Source organism: Diabrotica virgifera, chromosome 3 (genome assembly GCF_917563875.1).
Source record: "Diabrotica virgifera virgifera chromosome 3, PGI_DIABVI_V3a".
Taxonomy (NCBI): Eukaryota; Metazoa; Arthropoda; class Insecta; order Coleoptera; family Chrysomelidae; genus Diabrotica; species Diabrotica virgifera.
Genome location: NC_065445.1, coordinates 268857489 through 268877445, shown reverse-complemented (window position 1 = coordinate 268877445; position 19957 = coordinate 268857489). Strand labels below are relative to the sequence as shown.

Here is a 19957-nt window from a genome sequence, read left to right as displayed (position 1 = left end):
CTCCACTTGTATGACCTTGTCTCGATATCATTCAGTTGTAACTGTAGAATGTTAGATGCTATAATTGGATTTTACTCAGCTGCAAGGATGACAGCAGCATCTGAAAACGTACCAGTAACAGTTTCAGGTAGAGGTGATGACAAGATATTTCTTGATTTTGAAAATCAGGCCTGTGTGCCAAACCTTGTCAAAGCTTTGATTAACATCTAGAAAGGCAGCTGTGCAGTACTATTTGCTTTATATTAGTGCAGAATTTGTGGTGTGTACGTTTCTATGAACCTGCTGTATCGCTGAATGTTCTTTTCAACGATATTTTTTATTATTACTACATGTGTGGATGCACATAATACTTCAGTAAAGAATTGTAAACATAAAATTAATTTTGAAAACTCTTAAATATGTTCTTTCTTTATTAATAAATTTCATACAATTGTTTAAAAACCACTACTAATGAGGTGTAAGGTAAGAAAATAGAGGGAGTGGAAACAATAATGTAAATAGAAGTAGAGAGTAGAGGACTAACTACTACTGTACTTTTAGACACGGTTATACGAGGAAATGTAAGTTGTCTACATTTGGCGTAAGATATTCTTGTTTGTTTACTTTATGATTTTGACGGTTGTTGTTCACAGTTTAAAAATTGTTTACATTTTTGTAGAAGACCGGTTTTTTCGTTTTTTATAATGATTTTCTCATTTTTGTAATCCATAGACTAATTTATTTGCCCAAAAACGATTATTCATTAAGAACAATGGAGATAGAAGGAAGCGATAGTGAAAAAAACAAAGGAGGTATGTATGAAACTATTTACTGTTTTTATCTTTTTCCATTTCTGTATTTCTTAGTTACCCTCTTGTATTGGTCAGTCGTGGACTACCTGTGTTGTATAATCGTTGATTGATAAATATAGGGGTATACCTATTTATCAATCAATGGTAACTATAATAATATAGAGATCAGCAACATAGACATATAGGGCTTTTCATTCACAGTCATTTGTTGCGAGTTTCTGTCATATGTTGTCTAATATTAAGATATCTACGTCATACGTCTTTAATATTAGATATAATAATATTAGACGACACATGAAAAAAGCTCGAAACAAATGCCAATCGATGAAAAGCCCTATTATCATAGACAGTGTCATGTTGAACGAAGTGATGACACCACCTTTTTTTTTGAGGCTCAGTGCTGTTTCACTCTTACGCATAGTAAAACTTCGACAGTAGTCCTCCCTTTCCGTGCCTATACCCCCATTCAGTTTCATGTTAGTTTCTCAATACAATGTGCTAGAAAGAGATACCGCAAACCTTACCAAGAGATCTTGTCGTCAGGAAGTGCAGAGGTTAGGCTCAGTCTATGATAAAAATATATGTCTATGATCAGCAAGCAATATGAATTTAAAGAGATTAGATCACCCACAATACAGATGCTTGATAATATGTTTAAGTGCAATGGTAAATGTCAACTCCAACAAACATTATACTTATACTAGCAGAGTGTTAATGAAATCCTATTAGAATTACATAGACAACTTTTAGCCCAAAAGTACTGTATGAAGCTACTACTACTACTACGACTACATGTCGGTTTATAATGTTCTCAGCCTTTTTTCAACTTCCAATCGCCACTTCCTCCAGTTGTTCCATAGGTTCTCTTCCGAGTTCTCTTCTATGTCTCTTTCTCTCAGCACTTTGTCTATACATTCGCTCCTTTCCTCAGTCTACCTAATTTTCTCTTTCCTTCTATTTCCATTTAGTATTTCCTTTGGTATTCGTTGTTCATCCATTCTTTGTATATGTCCAAACTAGAAAAGTTGTTTTGTTGAAAAGTCATCTGTGATTATTCGTTTGATTCCCATTATTTCGTGTAAGTTACATATGTAAATAGTAACTTAGACAAAGGATTAAGCAGTGTATTTGTATCACTAGATTTACAAAAAGCTTTTGATACAGTTAACCATGAGTTACTTATGTCAGTGCTTGAACAATATGGTATAACTGGTATGCCCTTAGTATGGCTGAGGGATTATTTGGCTGGCAGAATACAAAAAGTACTCTGTAATAATGTGCTTAGTACAGTAGAAGACATCACATGTGGAGTTCCTCAAGGGTCTATATTGGGACCAACATTGTTCCTTATTTATATAAACTCCATTTCCAATCTACCTTTAAAATCAACGCTATTTCTGTATGCTGATGATACAGGACTCTTGTATGCTGAGAAAGATCCCAAAAAGCTAGAATATGCTGTAGAAAAAGATCTGATAAATATATATAACTGGCTCAGATACCACAAGCTCTCACATAATATGAGTAAGTGTAGTTACACAATAATTTCAAATATAGAAGAACACAGAGAGTTACAGTTAAACTTTGGAAAATTCAAATTCGTTAAAAAAAATGTTACCAAATACCTTATCTTACACATAGATAATCGACTGACATGGGAACAGCATATATTGAACACATGTCAAAAAATAGCTCCAGCAGTGGGTATGCTTGGAAGAATTGTAAAATTTATAAGTATCCCCCAGCGTAAAACTTTAATAAATTCACATTTGTCATATCTAACCATCGTTTGGGGTAATACAAATCAAAACAGCTACATCCCCTCATGGTGTTACAGAACAAGGCTGTGAAATATATATTTCAACTATCAAGACTTCATCCAACTGACGACGTGTACTATCAGAGAGGAATTCTAAACATTGAGTCGCTATACATTTTACAAGTTTGTATATTCAATCATAAAATTAAGCTTTCTCAAACACTTACAAATATTACTCTAAAACGTACAGAAGATGTGCATGACCATAATACCAGACAGGGAGGTAGTTTTCAAACCGTAAGAATGTGAACTACTGGTGCACAAAGAAGTATATACACAAGTGGTCTGATTTTGTATAATAAGTTACCCACAAATATCAGACTGCAGGCTAGAAAGATTTAAAACTGAATTAAAATAGTTACTTCTTACTAACTACTACAACAGATAGCTTTAATTGAATATAATTCTATAATAATTTAAAAATAAATAATAATTTAATCATTTAATTTAATACAATTCTTTAATGAATCTATATAGGAAAACTTAACCTTCAGTGTAAAGTAGTCTAAAAAGTTTTTGTTATGTAATCTGATATTATTATATTTATGTTTATTATGTTACCACTAAACCAGCATAGCTAGGGCTTTTGGTTTTTTAATGTATTTTTTTGTATATTGTTATTATGTATTTTAATAAATGGAATAAAATAAAAATTTCTCTAATGCGTTCATTGGTAATCCATTTTTCCCAGACTAGGCCAATCAAGTTAGGTTTTTACTTGACATAACGGAAAAGACGAGGTTTGACAGTTGAAATGTGTAGTATGAGATATTACAAAAAGACTACCATCTTGGGATTCATCAATTTTTTAGTGGAACAATTTTTAAATAAACAATCAAAACGTAGAACTTAGTTTTTTGCTCATAACTTAAAAACTTGTTTATTTAGAGATTTGACGTCCACAGGAAACTTTTTTAGAAAAAAAAAGATACATCGAATGAGATACGCTAAATGAAAATCGGTTAATAAACAAAAAAGTTATTGCAAAACGGACGACAAATTCGCTGTTTTTGAATATTGTTAATAACAATTTTATTGTTTATTAAAATATGTTCAAATATACCTAAACTTGAGGGCAATATGGTGTTTGAATGGTGTGCAAAAAATGGTCGAGATCTGTTAAATAGTGTTTGCAAAATTGAATTTGTTTATAAATTTTTTTGAAAAACGAGCTTATTTCTGAGGCTGGTCCAGTTAATATGGCTAAATGTATCTCAACAATCCGGGGCTCATTTTATTCGTTAAGATGTATACTAATAGCATTGTATAACTAGACCATATGTGTAGATAAACAATGCTAATAGCATATGAAAAAAAAGTAAAAAAAAATTACATGTATGTACACAAAATTATTTGTTAATAAATAGCAGTTTTTACGCTTATAAACAATTACAATAATTTCGTAGAAATTAGATCAAATTAAATGGCATTAAAAAATACGGAAAGCCCGTTAAAATACACACCTTCTAAAAAAATTTTTAGGTCCTACGACCCTTGGGGTCTGAGATGGCCCCTTTTTTTGAAAAAATCACTGTTACGTTAATTAACAACACTAAGAGCTGAAATTAACCAGTCTTTTATAAGAAAAGTCAAAGTTTTTAACAAAGTTTTTAGCAAGAAAAAATGTTAAAAAATGTTTGAACAGGAGTGGTATAAACAAAGAGTATTTTGCGTTCCGACTAAAGTAAAAAATAGCGGGCGTAGTCGACTGACTGAATCTTGGGCGCGGTTGGCGACTGGCAGCAACCCCTAAAATTACGTTATACCGACCACAAAAATCAACTTTAAGGTGAATGACAAATTTTGGTCATTCCTTATGTTTTCGAGGTCTCTGAATCCGAATATGCAGTTTATTTTTTTCTAGAATTAGTGGAACATGCTCAAAAATCAAATTTTATGCAAAAATGCGAAAAATCAATTTTGATGATTTTTCAATTTTAACTGACTGTATTTTTGGTCGCTGTAAATATTTCCTTTTGAAAATTTTATTGTGTTATCTCTGAAGCATTTAGAGAACAGTGAGATTTGTGCAAAATGATTAAACACATTAAAAGAGAAGTTGTTAAGTTTTAAACATTTTATCGTCAGATTTCGTTAGTTTCATGTTTACTTAAAAAAGTTGAGTGACAAACTTTTTAGTTTATAATTTTAACCAACACAGAAATAAAATATAATTCATGAAGAAGTTTTCCAAAAAAATTTAATTTAAAATATGCAATAGGAAAAATGTTATGTGACTTTATAGAGGAGCGGCACACCCCAAAAAAGCTTATTTCTCGAGATACTGACCACGCTGCGGCGAATGGCTTATTTTGGTCATACTTTATATTCCTGATGGTGCTGAAATCGAAAATTAGGGTTGTTTTGAACTTTACGTGGGGAAACATTGTCAAAATCGCAATTTTACCCTAAAAATAAAAAAAAAATCACGTTTTTTGCGTTTAACTTGTTACAACTCTGTTCCACTGTAATATTTTTTTCTGAACTTTTTATAGTATATATTTCTCACCTGTATGGAGACAATGGGACCTGCTTCAATATTTCTGTCTTACTATAAAAAAAAATTATAAATTCTTCTTCTTCATGTGCCGTGCTCGATTATCGAACGTTGGCTATCAAATTGGCTATAGCAATTTTGTTAACGGCAGCTCGGAAAAGGGATCCAGAGGATCTGTTATACCATTCTCTCAGGTTTTTAAGCCATGACGTTCTTCGACCTGGCCCTCTTCTTCCGTCTACCTTGCCTTGTATTATTAAATGGAGTATATTATATCTCTCTGGGTGTCGCATAACATGGCCAAAATATTCAAGTTTTCGATTTTTAACTGTTCTGACGACTTCCGTGACTTTTCCCATCCGGTGCAAAACAACTTCGTTACGAACTCTATCCACCCAACTTATTCGTAAGGTTCTTTGGTATACCCAAATTTCAAAGGCTTCTAATTTCTTGAGAAGTGTATCTGTTAAAGTCCAACCTTCGACACCGTACAAAGGAGTAGAGAACACATAACATCTCACTAATCTAATTTTAAGATTCAAAGTAATGTTGTTTCCACATAAAAGTTTCTTTATCTTAAAGAATGCAGCTCTGGCCTTCTCTATACGTATTCTAATTTCTTTGCTCATGTCTCAGTTCTCATTTAGATTACAACCAAGGTAGGTGATACTGTTAGTTCTCTCTAATTGATCACCATAAGCTGTTACTACTTCGTCTTTGCTAATCTTATTGCTTGTTCAATTTCGTCCATAGTTATGTCAGGTCCTGTACCTACTTCGTTAATTTCAAGCTCGGGCCTTTCATCATTAAACAGTTCCTCAATGTAGTCTTTCCATCTGTCTATTGTATCAAAATCAGTGATAATCAGTTTTCCGTCTCTATCAACGATGTTATTTGCATGTTTTTTGTTCTGCCCGGTGAGTTCTTTTATTTTTTATACATATTAAATGAATCATGTTTTTTCTGCAACTCTTCAATTTCTAAACATTTGTTTTCAAAGTATGTTTCTTTTGCCGCTCGTATTTTAGTCATTATCTCTTTATTAATGCGTTTATATATTTCGATATTTTGGTTCTTAAATTTGCGTCTTTTTTCCATCAAATTCAAAGTCTTATCGTTCATCCACTGTTGCTTCTTTTGATTTTTCTCTTTGAAGTTTGGAGTTAAGTTGCTTATAATGGTTTTGATTTGGTTCCAATGATCCTCGATGGATTCTTGTTGTTCGCTATTCTCAAAATTGCTGTCTAAATTGTTTATTGCAATCCCTTGACTGTTGTTTCTAATAAAATCGGTATCCAGTTTGTTAGAGGATCGTTGTTGTTTTATCCGTTTAAGTTGTAATTTTATTTCGGCTAACAATAGATTGTGATCAGATGGCACATCGGCGCCAGGATAGGTTTTTACAGATTTTACTGCATTTCTGTAACGCGTAACGCTCACTGATGGTTATGTAGTCAATTTAGTTTCTTACGGGGTATCTGCTGGAGATTTCCAGAGATAAAAAAGTTATAAATTGTTTGAAGTAAAAGGTGCAGATTCTTGAATTGCAAAGTTTAAACGCAAAAGTTGAGTGACAAAATTTGAAATTTAGCTTTTTAATTAATTAATTGTATGTTAAAATCTAGAGTACACAGAACAAAATGTTTTATAGAAAAAAAGTGGTGTAACTTTTAATTTTAAGAAAAACGTGATTTCATTTTTTTTATTTTTAAAGTAAAATTGCGATTTTGACAACGTTTCCCCATCTAAAATTCAAAATCTCATTTTCGTTTTCAGCACCATCAAAAACATAAAGTAAGACCAAAAAAATTAGCCATTCACCACACCGTGGTTGATATCTCGAGAAATAAGCGTTTTTGTTTTTGGGGGAGTGCCACTCGTCTATAAGGTCGCGTAACTTTTTTCCTGTTGCATATTTTGACTTGAAATTTTCCAGAAGACTTCTTCAGGATCTATGTTTTAATGCTACGTTGATTAAAATTATAAACTAAAACGTTTATCACCCAACTTTTATAAATAAACATAAAACTAATGAAACAATTGTGTAAACAATTTTCCGACCGCTTTATTTCTTGGTACCCTCTGGATTTGTTATAAGGAACTGTTTTTTGAGTAAGTTTGTGCAAAAAATACGAATCGGAATAATTTACCTAACGGGGTCGACGATACAGCCTGGACTACACACGGATTCAAAATAGAGAAGAAAAAATGGCCTATACCAATCGGGTTCTACTGTACCAAGTTTACTAATTTTTTTTTATCTATGGTACCACATTAAAATAATAACATTTATCTTATTTTCATTGCAAAATTATCTAAAACAAAGCAGCTAATGGGATGTATAAACCTTTTTTGAAATTGCCTTTTTATTGTTATTTTTTAAATTTATTTATTTAAAATATAATTCTACTAAATAAATGTGCAACAGAATAATATTCATAAAATTCAAGTTTCTACCAAAATATATATATAATATTAAGCTTCAAATCCGGTATACTGTCAATCTTAAAAATGAGCTGCAACGGTCTAGCGAATGGTAGAATTTATTGTCATTCGTCTACGCACATTATTTTTTTTACTTTAGTCGAAACGCAAAATACTCTTTGTTTATACCACTCCTGTTTAAACATTTTTTAACATTTTTTCTTTCTAAAAACTTTGACTTTTCTTATAAAAGACTGGTTAATGTCAGCTCTTAGTGTTGTTAATTAACATAACAGTGATTTTTTCAAAAAAAGGGGCCATCTCAGACCACAAGGGTCGTAGGACCTAAAAATTTTTTTTAGAAGGTGTGTATTTTAACCGGCTTTCCGTATTTTTTATTGCCATTTAATTTGATCTAATTTCTACGAAATTATTGTAATTGTTTATAAGCGTAAAAACTGCTATTTATTAACAAAGAATTTTGTGCACGTACATGTAATTTTTTTTGACTTTTTTTTTCATAGGCTATTAGTATACATCTTAACGAAGAAAATGAGCCCCGGATTGTTGAGATACATTTAGCCATATTAAATGGACCAGCCTCAGAAATAAGCTCGTTTTTCAAAAAAATTTATAAACAAATTCAATTTTGCAAAAAGTGTTTAACAGATCTGGACCATTTTTTGCACACCATTCAAACACAGCGATTTTGTCGTCCGTTTTGCAATAACTTTTTTGTTTATTAACCGATTTTCATTTAGCGTATCTCATTCGATGTATCTTTTTTTCTCAAAAAGTTACCTGTGGACGTCAAATCTCTAAATAAACAAGTTTTTAAGTTATGAGCAGAAAACTAAGTTTGGCGTTTTGATTGTTTATTTAAAAATTGTTCCACTAAAAAATTGATGAATCCCAAGATGGTAGTCTTTTTGTAATATCACATACTACACATTTCAACTCTCAAACCTTCGTCTTGAATTATGTCGAAAAACGGCTTATTTTTTACTAACTTGATTGATCTAGACAGACTGTGCAACTTGTAGCATTAGGCTTTTATATGACTAGATGTGTGATATTTTAGGTTGTTAAGGTGTTACTAAGGTGTTGCTTTGTTAAATCTTTTGTAAATTGATTCCGTTAATAAATAAAATAAATTTTCTTTGAATGAAGAGATGATAAAAGTGTTGTTTGTTTCTATTCGCTCCGTGCATGATTGTCGCGACACCTAGCGTAGTCGCCTGAAATTTTTGGCAAACACAATTTGACGTTAAACATATGTTATAGGTACATATGACATATTTGAAGTTAATGTAATATTTTATTTACCATTTTTGACAGAATTTATTATGCCAACAATACTTAAGTTCCGAGTGTCAAACGTCAAAATAAAAAGCGCATATTTGGAAGTTCTCTGAAGAAAATATAAATTTTAAGGGTTTTTCTTCACTTTTTCGTTATAGTTTAGTTGCCGGTGTTAACATTAATTAAGTGTACATCGAAATTAATTAGCCAGTGTGAATTATCATTATCAGATTTTACATTAGCTGGGTCTATTGAACTATTAATTTTATGGTATGTGTGTAACGCAAAATGGAAATAGATGGCGGTAGGAATATACCACTAAATCGGGGAAGGAAAGAAAGTCTTCTTCTTCTTCTTCTTGTAGTGCCTATCCGTTTCGGATGTTGGCGACCATCATGGCAATCTGAACTTTGCACCCTGCTGCTCTGAAAATATTTGTAGTGGTTGTGTTGAACACAACACATTTGTAGATTTTTCAGTCACGAAATCCTTCGCCTTCCTGGTCCACGCTTTCCCTCTACTTTTCCCTGTAAGACCAGTTGCAGCAGTCCATGTTCCTCATGATGTGACCGAGGTATTTGATTTTGGCTGTTTTTATTTTGATTAACAGCTCTTTTTCTTTTTGCATTCTCAGCAAAACACCCTCATTAGTAATGTGGTCGGTATAAGATATCTTTAGGATTCGACGATAAAGCCACATCTCAAAAGCCTCAATTTTCTGGCAGGTGGCGTCTGTGAGAGTCCACGACTCAACTCCGTACAACAGTATAGGAAAGATATAACATCGTAGTAATCTGACCTTTATGGATATCGACAAATCATGACATTCGAACAACTTTGCCAATTTTTGAAATGCAGGTCTTGCTTTCTCTATCCTACATTTGATTTCTATAGAATGGTCCCAATTTTCATTGACGTTCGTACCAAGGTAGGTATATGTTTTTACTCTTTCGAGTTGTTGACCATTCACACTGATTCGTCCAAATTGCTGTTTGTTCTTAGAGATAATCATACATTTTGTTTTCTTAGTGTTTAGTGAAAGTCCGTATCTCTGACTGACTTCTGCGATTGTGTTCATTAACTCCTGTAGGGCTTCAGAACTGTCAGCGAATACCACAGTGTCGTCTGCGTATCTTATGTTATTGATACATTCTCCGTTAATTCGAATTCCGGCTTCAACATCATCCACTGCTTCTTGAAAGATTTCCTCAGAGTAGATGTTAAACAGCAGTGGGGATAGTATACATCCCTGACGGACCCCACGTTTGATTTTGATATCGTCGGATTCTCCTGCCTCTGTCCGGATAGAGGATGTTTGATTCCAGTACAGATTGCTGATAATCCTTAAATCACAGGTGTTAATTCCAATATTGGTTAATATCTCCATCAGCTTGTCGTGCTTTACTGTATCGAACGCTTTATGGTAATCAATGAAACATGCATAAATATCGCAATTTACGTCTCTACATCGTTGAAATAGCACTTGTATACTAAATAGAGCCTCTCTTGTACCCACTGCATTTTGAAAACCAAACTGTGTTCGGCTGATTTTTTCTTCGCACAGTCTATATATCCTTTGATGTATAATTTTTAGAAATAGTTTTAAAATATGGCTCATTAAGCTGATGGTTCGGAAATCACTGCAGGATACGGACTTTGTTTTCTTTGGTAAAGCAACAAACGTCGACTTTAACCATGTTTTTGGTATTACTCCGCTTAAATATATGTCGTTAAATATTTTGGTTAGGCGTTGAGTACCGTCGGTGTTAAATAGTTTTGTGAGTTCAGCATATGCATTGTCAGGCCCAGGAGCTTTGCCATCTTTTAGTTGTGATATTGCTCTTTCCACTTCATCTGATGTGATTGGTAAGTGGTCATTACATATGTAGGATGGAGGTTGTTCGGATCTAGTATCATCAAAGAGTTCCTGTATGTATTTTGTCCATATGCAGATTTCTTGATTTCTGTCTGTGACGATATTTCCCTGTTGGTCTCGCAATTTGCTAGCTGTGTTGGATTTCTGAAGACCAGCTGCGTGTTTCACCTTTTTATGCATGTTAAACGTGTCATGTTTTTGCTCTAACGACTCTCTTCACACTGTGATTTTAATTAAAAATCAAAAAAGAAAATTGGTTAACCAATTTTCTTTGGTCTTTCTTATTCCAGTTCTTATTTGTCTCTGAATCGTGTTGTACATTATTTTGTTGTTTTTTGATTTTCTTCTTTCTTCCATAAGTTCTAGTATATTGTCGTTCATCCAACTTTTTCTCATCTCTTTCTTTTCTATAATATGTTCTTCTCTGATGCTGTTAAAGGTTTCACATATATTTTGGAGTGATTCTTCGGCATTATATGTTTGCTCCATATTAATTAGCTTCTCTGAAAGAATCTGTGCGACTGTCTCTTTTGTTTTCTTATCTTTTAGTATTCTCATATCGCACTTTTTGTTGCTGTTCTTTTTTGCAACCTTCTTGAATCTAACCCTAAATTTACCAACAACAGGAACATGATCTGATGATACGTCAGCACCGGGGTAACCCTTAACCGATAGGCATCCATTACGGAATCTCTTGTTCACCATTATGTAGTCAATTTGATTCCGTATTACGTTTCCTGGTTGATCTTGCGGGGGACCCAGGTGTACAAGCGTCTTGGTGGTAGTTTGAAGAATGTGTTTAGTATTGAAAATTCTTCTTCTTCTTCTTCTTCTTCTACAAACAGTTTTAATCTGTCTCCCCTTTCATTTCTCTGTCCTAGACCAAAATCACCTATGAATTCACCGCTTCTCCCTTTACCAATTTTCGCAATGAAGTCACCCATAATAATAGTTATATCTTATTTTTTAAGTCGTTTAAGTGACTTTATCAACAACTCATAGAATTGCTCTAGATCTTCTTCTGGTTTATCGCTCGTGGGGGCATACACTTGTAAGAAAGTCAGTGTGAAAATATAAATATAAATAATAAAAATCAAAACGGCAATAATACGGTAATCGAAATGTCTATTGAAAAAAATTATTATTCAATCATTATTCGCCAAAGCTGTCATATTTCGCCGCTATGAGCGCTGACATAGTTTCGTGTATCCCCCATGGTCACGCACGGAGCGAATAGTAGGTTAAGCATTTTTAATACATCCTCGTACAATTCACTTATTACCTGAATTGATTTCTTTTATAAATTGAACATTTTGTTTTAGAAAAAAATCGATACACTCCAATAATCCATTTAAATGACTATGAAAGAAAGCTACTACTTCAATGTGCTGGTAAATTTCAATTAAATAAATATTTTGAATCACTAGACACTATTAAAATTGAAATGCACGAGAAATTCATCCAGATGTCGAAATTATTTAAAGATTTCGGCTATGCAAGGAGCGCTAATACATTAGGGCATCAATACCTGCCTCTTAAACGTCAGGCAATGGAGAGAATGTCATTATTTTATGTCAAAAGACGTGGTGTGAAACCCAGAAAAGTGGATTATATATTTGCATATTTATTTCCTAAGTATTTTGAGGGCCTCGGTTTGGATATGAATGAATTGATGGCAGATGTAAGTACAATTTATATATACTGTGTTATCCGTGGCACCTCGTATGATATATACAGCTCTATTCTGTAACTTTTAATAGTAAATCAAATAGAAATGACCAAATTGAATCGTAATTACCCGAAATATGAATGTTGGATATATATCGCGTCGTTTTCGTGTTTGGATTGGTATCCCTTAACTCACATCATAACCAGTGTACATCGAAAACGCCAACTTATGTGTGACGCTCTCAGGAGGAGGTGGCAATACAGCACTTCAAAGTGAAATAAGTGTTCTGTGTGAAGAATTCATCAAAAAAGAAGATTTTTTTTGATGATTTTGTATGCTGAAAATACAAAATTTTACAGTTATATTTTTTATTTTGACAACGACATCCGATTTGGTCGTCGAAACGTTAATAAAATTATTTTTTCAAAAATGAATAACCATTTTCAATTTCGTTGCAACACGAAACTACAGCCGCATCATCATTCCAGTTCAATCAGAGTGCAGCAAGCACCTCTACCGGTTTCGAAACTTATTAGTTTCTCATCAGGAGGTACATTGCTGCTCTCTCTGATCCAACCAAAACAAACCCCGGCGTGCAGTCACGGATTGCAACGAACAAAATTGCAGGGATGCCCTAGCGGCAATTGCTAGCAAAAAACTAAGTTTTCAATCTAATAGCACATAAAACAACATCCAAAAATGTTACCCTACATCCTACCAGATTGAAAATAGTGGGAACCTTCTCTGGTAACACCTCCGAGGCTTCTACAATTTGCATGCCATAATAGTGGAGTCACTGAAGGTTTCATCTCCGATTTCGTTGAACCTTCATCGATTTTCATGGAAATTGGTGAGTAGTTAGAAGATACTTCAAGGAACAAAGGTGACATGATGCCAATTTGCGCTTTTACCCTGGGGGTGGATGCCACCCCTTCTCGGGGGTGAAATTTTTTTTAATAAAAAAATACCAGAAATCGATAGAGGGGCGATTTCTAAGCAAAATTTGTTATATAAAGTTATCATAAATCAATACTTTTTGAGTTATTAAATATCAAAAATTTTATTTTTTCTTAAATAAATGCATGTTTTAAAGCTGTTTTTCACGTATTACTCAAAAACTATAAGCTTTTGTAAAAAAACTATTATTATCAAAATTAAAGATAATAAAAAATTTAGTACACTCCCCACTTAAAGAACTAAACTAATGTTATTTCAAAGTGAGTTATGGGTAATTGAATGTATATTGTTTTCGACGAGTACTCAAATCTAAGTATTCAAGCTTACACAACGGGAAAACGATGCATTTTATAGAATATACTTGTTAAGCACTTGTCAAAGTACTTCGGAGTACCTATGAAATGAGCTCCAGTAGAAGTTAATAGCATCAAAATTAAGCAAGTTATGATGAAAATAAGAGAACCCTTTCGATTTTTTAGGAAAAAGTGAAAAATAAAACATAAGCCATTTCCACAAAAATTAAAATTTGTAGTAATCCTCACAAAAATTTCTTTAGGTTAACATAGTTAATGATTTCAACAATTTTCACCGGTTTAAAATGCATATTTTTGAAAAAAAGATACAATTTAAAAAAATCAGAATTTTTAAAATTATCGTACTTTTCATGTTCTTTTGATAATAACTCCAAAAATACACAATATACGGAAAAAATTATATATAACAAAATTTTAGTTTCTTCCGTTCCAAATACTTTACCCATTTTACTGTTTCCGTAGAGTAAAAAATAACCGAGATAGAAACGTTTAAAATTTCAATTTTGCTGCGGGAACCATGTAACCGGGGCCATTTAACCTTTTATTGTTAAAAAAGTGAAAGGTTTAAAAGACTAATTTCGACATTTTTTAATAGCTCTTCGAATCAGCTTTTAATTCGTTTTTAGGTGAACCTGATCTCTTAAAAATTAACGGAGTTATTTACAAAAAAACAATAACATTTTTTGGAAAAAATTTTAAAAGATACATTTTGAGACATTTTTGGTGCATAAATTTAATGCTATCAACTTCTTCGAGGGCGTAGGTATTTGATAAATATTTTTATGAACTTTGACAAATGTTTAATAAGTTTATGTTATAAAATGCATCGTTTTGCCGGTATTTAAGCTTGAATACTTAGATTTGGGTACTCGACGAAAGAAATATACATTCAATTACCTATAACTTACTTTTAGTTAACATAGAAAGGTTTTTCTAGTAAGGAGTTTATTTGATTTTTTATTAGCCTCAATTTTGATAATAATAACTTTTTTGTAAAAACTTATAGTGTTTGAGTTATTTATAAAAAATCGGTTAAAAACATGCATATTTCTCACGAAAAATAAAATCTTTGATCTTTAATAAATCAAAAAGTTTTGATTTATTTTAATAACTTTATATAACAAATTTTGCTTATAATTTGTCCCTCTATCGAATTATGGGGTTATTTTTAATAAAATAATTTTCACCCCCGAGGAGAGGTGGCATCCACCCCCAGGGTTAAAGCGCAAGTTGGCACCATGTCACCTTTGTTCCTTGAGATATCCTCTAACCACTCACCAATTTTCATGCAAATCGATGGAGGTTCAACGAAGTCGGAGGTAATAGCTCATATCCATCTTCAGTGACTGCACTATAACGGATGCTGACTGTTGATCAAATATTTACAATAAGACAAATGCTTGAGAAGTATTGGGAATATAATCGGGACGTTCATCAGATCTTTATAGACTTCAAACAGGCTTATGATTCAATTAATCGTGCAATATTATGGAAGGCAATGATCGAGCTTGGCGTACCAAAGAAACTAGCTGCGGTAACACAAATGTGTGTAAGTAACTCCTTTGCACAAGTTAGAATAGGGGGGGAAATATCAAATGCTTTCTGCGTAAATTCTGGACTAAGACAGGGAGATCCGTTGTCCCCATTGTTGTTTAACCTGGCCTTAGAATATGTCATGCGAAAAATGTATTCAAAACTCAAACCATACATAACTGCTCGGGGAGCAAAAATCATACTCGCCTTTGCCGATGACGTAGACGCAGTAGCACAATCAACGTTAAAAATTAAGAATATTTTCTCGAGCTTTGAAGAAGCTGCATTAAACATCGGTCTAAAAATAAATGAAGACAAAACAAAATACATGGTCGTCTCAAAACAAGAACGACGGCGAATAAGGCAAAATATTACTATATAAACGATCATAACTTCGAAGTGGTTAAAGAATTTAAATATCTAGGAGCAATAATCACAAATGACGACAAATTTCTTTGCAGTGAAACATCTAATGAAGTCAAAACTTCTTTCACGAGGTGCAAAAATACAGAAATATAAGACCATAATACGACCAGCAGTCGCGTATGGAAGCGAAACATGGACGCTAACAAAAAGAGAAGTAAATAAATTGCTGATGTGGGAACGTAAAATCCTTCGAATGCTATATGGCCCTTGCAGAGACAGCGTGACAAACCAATGGAGGCGCAGATACAATAACAAGCTAGAGTCTCTATTCGGAAAAAAAATCTAGTGAGATATATAAAGGCTAATAGACTCAGATGGGCAGGGCATGTGATACGCAGTAACGACAATCGCCTTATAAACAATGTGTTCTGGGAAAGGCCAGATGGAAGAAGGTCTGTAGGGCGCCTAGAAAAAGGTGGAAAGATGCAGTCAAAGAAGATCTAGAGAAAATGGGAGTGCGACAATGGGAATTAGTGCCACAGGACCGACAAACATGGAAGGCAATAGTAAACGCGGCAAAGACTCACGAAGAGTTGTAGCGCCATTGATGATGATGATGAACGGATGCTGAGACTAAGGAAGATGAGGGAATTTTACAATTTATAATTCACGTCCCATCTGCGCGGTAAAGTTCCAACGAGAATAGTTCCCTTCGTACTCCAATCAGAGTAAACATGTAAATCAAAAAACGGCTGCACTCTCTGATTTAACTGAAATAATGATGCGGCTGTAGTTTCGTGTTGCAACGAAATTGAAAATGGTTATTCATTTTTGATTTACATAATTACTCTGATTGGAGTACAAAGGGAACCATTATCGTTGGAACTTTACCGCGCTGAGCAGATGGGACGTGAATTATAAATTGTAAAATTACTTCATCTTCCTTAGTCTCAGCATCCGTTATGGCATGCAAATTGTAGAAGCCTCGGAGGTGTTACCAGAGAAGGTTCCCATTGTTTTCAATCTGGTAGGATGTAGGGTAACATTTTTGGATGTTGTTTTATGTGCTATTAGATTGAAAACTTAGTTTTTTTTATTGTTTCAATGTAATTGTGACTTATTTCCCAATCAAAATAGTTAAACGTCTAGTGACTGTCTCAATTAGTGAATAAACTCGGCTTAGTTCAAACTTCTATCGCCGGTAGTGAAACACCAGATTAAAAATGAAAGAACTTTATTTATTAACGACACTTAAAACCCAGGAGCTATACAAATTACTAATCTACGTGCTCTTACTGTCTTACATGGATGAATGATAAACTGATAATCGTGTTCGAGACTACATCTTGCCCCTTTGAAGTTAATCGAAGGAATGATTTAAATGAATGTTCTTTCTTTGCGGCAATATGTAATTGGGTCAGGGCCCACGCGCATAACAAGCAAACGATTTTTATTTAATCATCAAAATTAATGTGCCATAGCCAAACATATTGTTTATGATTTGCAATAGTTAACTAAATTAGCAGGCCACACGTGTTTTTTTTTGCTTGGACTATTCGCGGTGTGCAAGTACTTGGAAAGGGAAACGAGAAACGACCGTGCGCGAGTCGCGGAGAAATATTGCAACTATCTTAAATAATTCATATTGTCAATTGAAATTGTCAAATTGACGTATATTTCATACCTTCTGTCATTGACGCAGATAAATTATATATTGCTCCACAATATTGATATGATATGCAATTATTATATAAAGGTAAATTTAATTAATTGTATTTTGCTTGCAGTACTGCATTTTAATAACTGATTTTATTTACTACATACAATTGTTTACGTTTGCTAAACATAACCTGCATCTTATTTTTTCTTCTTATTATTTTTTTGGACTATGGTCTTGACAATTATCCAGCAACCAGGACTAATATAATTGGCCAATATAATTAAAAGTGCGAATAAAAGTACAAAGCGTAGAAATAGAGGTCGCTTTGCCGAACTTGCACGGTCCCAATAGTCATTCAGCCAGTCTCAACCAAAAGTAAATGTATTAAAGATATTGCCAATTAGTGAAGCATGGTTATTATAATCATATTACAATTTTTTACTTCTTATTTTACCTATTTATTACAGCTAATGTACATACTATGTTAATAAATATTATAAATATATTATACCTACTTAATGTTTATCAAGAACACATAGTGTATACATTTTACAAATAAAATGATTAATGTTAATATTTAAAATAAATTCATTTTTTTGTTTTGTTTTTTACACGTGTTTTAATATAATAACAAATTGCTTTACTATGATATACAGGGTGATATATATAAAATATATTGTTTAATATTGGATATGAAAATTGAATATTTGAACAATAATTAGAATCAAACAAATTTATTCATTGCGTTAACCAACTTTTCTTTTTTAAACAATACTATTATGTTCCTGATAGATTTAACCACTTATTTAAATTGTAGGCTAAAGTATATGCCACGGGACTCCTAGAAAGTTTAGCCCTTGCCGAAGGTCAAGAACACCCTACCAGATTTGAGGATATAGCATCCTTAGAGTAAGTTATATTATGTTAACCGAAATTGATTGGTAACCTTAATTCTTAGTCTTCTTGTTTTTAACTACACTTGCGAACAAAAAAATCGAATCATTCGATAAATTGTAGTTTATGCTTAGTAATTTCATGCCGTCTTCTTTGAACTAAAACAACTAATAGTCCAAGTAATGAAGCTTAAAATATGACAAAACCTCTCAATTTTTACAGAATGGATCGATTTGCTTGAAAATTTGAGAATAAGTAGTGGATAGTCCAATGATCAAAATATATATGATGCCGAAAGGCGCTTTTACCATCCACACATACTTTTTACCAGATGGGGTTGCCACCCCATCTCGGGGGTGAAAATTTGTATTAAATTTTGACCACAAAAGTTGGTAAAAACATTAATTCTAAGCAAATAACGTTCTATACATTTTTTTGATATAATTAATAGTTTTCGATTTATTCGCTATCAAAAGTGTTAGTTTTATATCGAAAAAATCAATGTTTTTAATAAGTTTTCTGTTAATAACTTCAAAAGTTTTTGTTTTATCAAAACAACTTTACTAAACAAAAATGAACCTTTAAAAAAAACAAACAAAACCGTTTTTTTATTTTCTTTAAGACTAACAGTAATCGAGCTATACTTTATTATGTTAGCTCTTCTTCGTCAAATGCTAAATATTATAGTTTCAAAGTCAAAAGACGGGAAAACTATGCATTTTTCGAGGATAACTTGTTAAAACTAATTTAAAGTATTAAAAATATCTATCTCCAGAAATAAAAAAAAACCTAGCTCAAAAATTAAGTGACTTATAATGAAAAGAATGTCAGTCCCTATTTTTTTCAGCGAAAAAGTAATCGGAAGCAACCCTCTAATCACCACCCTAATTAAAATTAGTCTTTTACCTTATTTGGTCTTCTTTATTTATGTATTAATGATAGGTTCTAGAAGTTTAACCGTCTTAGAATGATTAGTTTTTAAAAAAATGGAGTTAAAAGCGAATAACGAATTTTTGTAGTTTGGAAAAAATGGCATTTTCTTCAGAATAGAAAGATTAGCATCAGAGATACGAAAAAATGTTAAGATATGAAATTGTAGCTTATTTAATTCCCAAGAACCTGGTTTGCAAAAAATTATTCTACGGCAAAATTTGAGTGAGCTATTGACAATTAAAACTTGGAATAACATGCAAAAACCCCCTTAACCAACCTTTTCAAAGTCACTTCTTTTTGCGACTGAGGATTTTAAAAAGATCTAAACTTAATAGGCTTATAGGTCTTGTAAAAACCTACAAAATTCTTTTTTACCAAACTTTCTAAGATAAAAAATAAAAAAGTTACGGTTAAAAAACCAATATATTTTTTTGAAAAAAAAAAGGGAGAAATCCAATTGGAAGCATAATAATGTAAGTTAGCGGTATTTTTAGTCATTGGCCTTATCCATTCTTCTTTATTTATGTATTATTAATATATTCTAGAAGTTTGACTGGTTTAGAATGATGATTTAAAAAAAAACTGGAGTTAAAAGCAAATAACGAATTTTTGTAATTTGGTAAAAAATGCCATTTTCTTCAGAATGGGAAGATTAGCATCAGAGCAATGAAAAAATGTTTAAATATAAAATTGCAGGTTATTTAATTTCCAAGAACTTGGTTTGAAAAAATTTTTTTCTACGGCAAAAATTGAGTGAATCATAATAATGGGTATATCGAAAAACATTGATTTTTTCGATATAAAACAACACATTCGATAGCGAATAAATCGAAAACTATCAATTTTATCAAACAAATTTATAGAACATTTTTTGAATGAATGTATGTTTTTATCAACTTTTGTGGTCAAAATATAATAAAAA

The 19957-nt window shown here is 32.5% G+C and overlaps 1 protein-coding gene across 1 annotated transcript in view; it reads left to right on the top strand.

The window, feature by feature from the left end:
- The first annotated feature begins 603 nt into the window (after nucleotides 1–603).
- Nucleotides 604–19957, top strand: part of LOC126882424 (uncharacterized) — a 32787-nt gene continuing 13433 nt past the window's right edge. The window contains exons 1-3 of the mRNA XM_050647375.1: nucleotides 604–791; nucleotides 12032–12390; nucleotides 18026–18117. Coding sequence (XP_050503332.1) covers nucleotides 752–791; nucleotides 12032–12390; nucleotides 18026–18117 — 491 coding nt within the window. The 5' untranslated portion in view covers nucleotides 604–751. The remainder of the gene's footprint in view (nucleotides 792–12031; nucleotides 12391–18025; nucleotides 18118–19957) is intronic.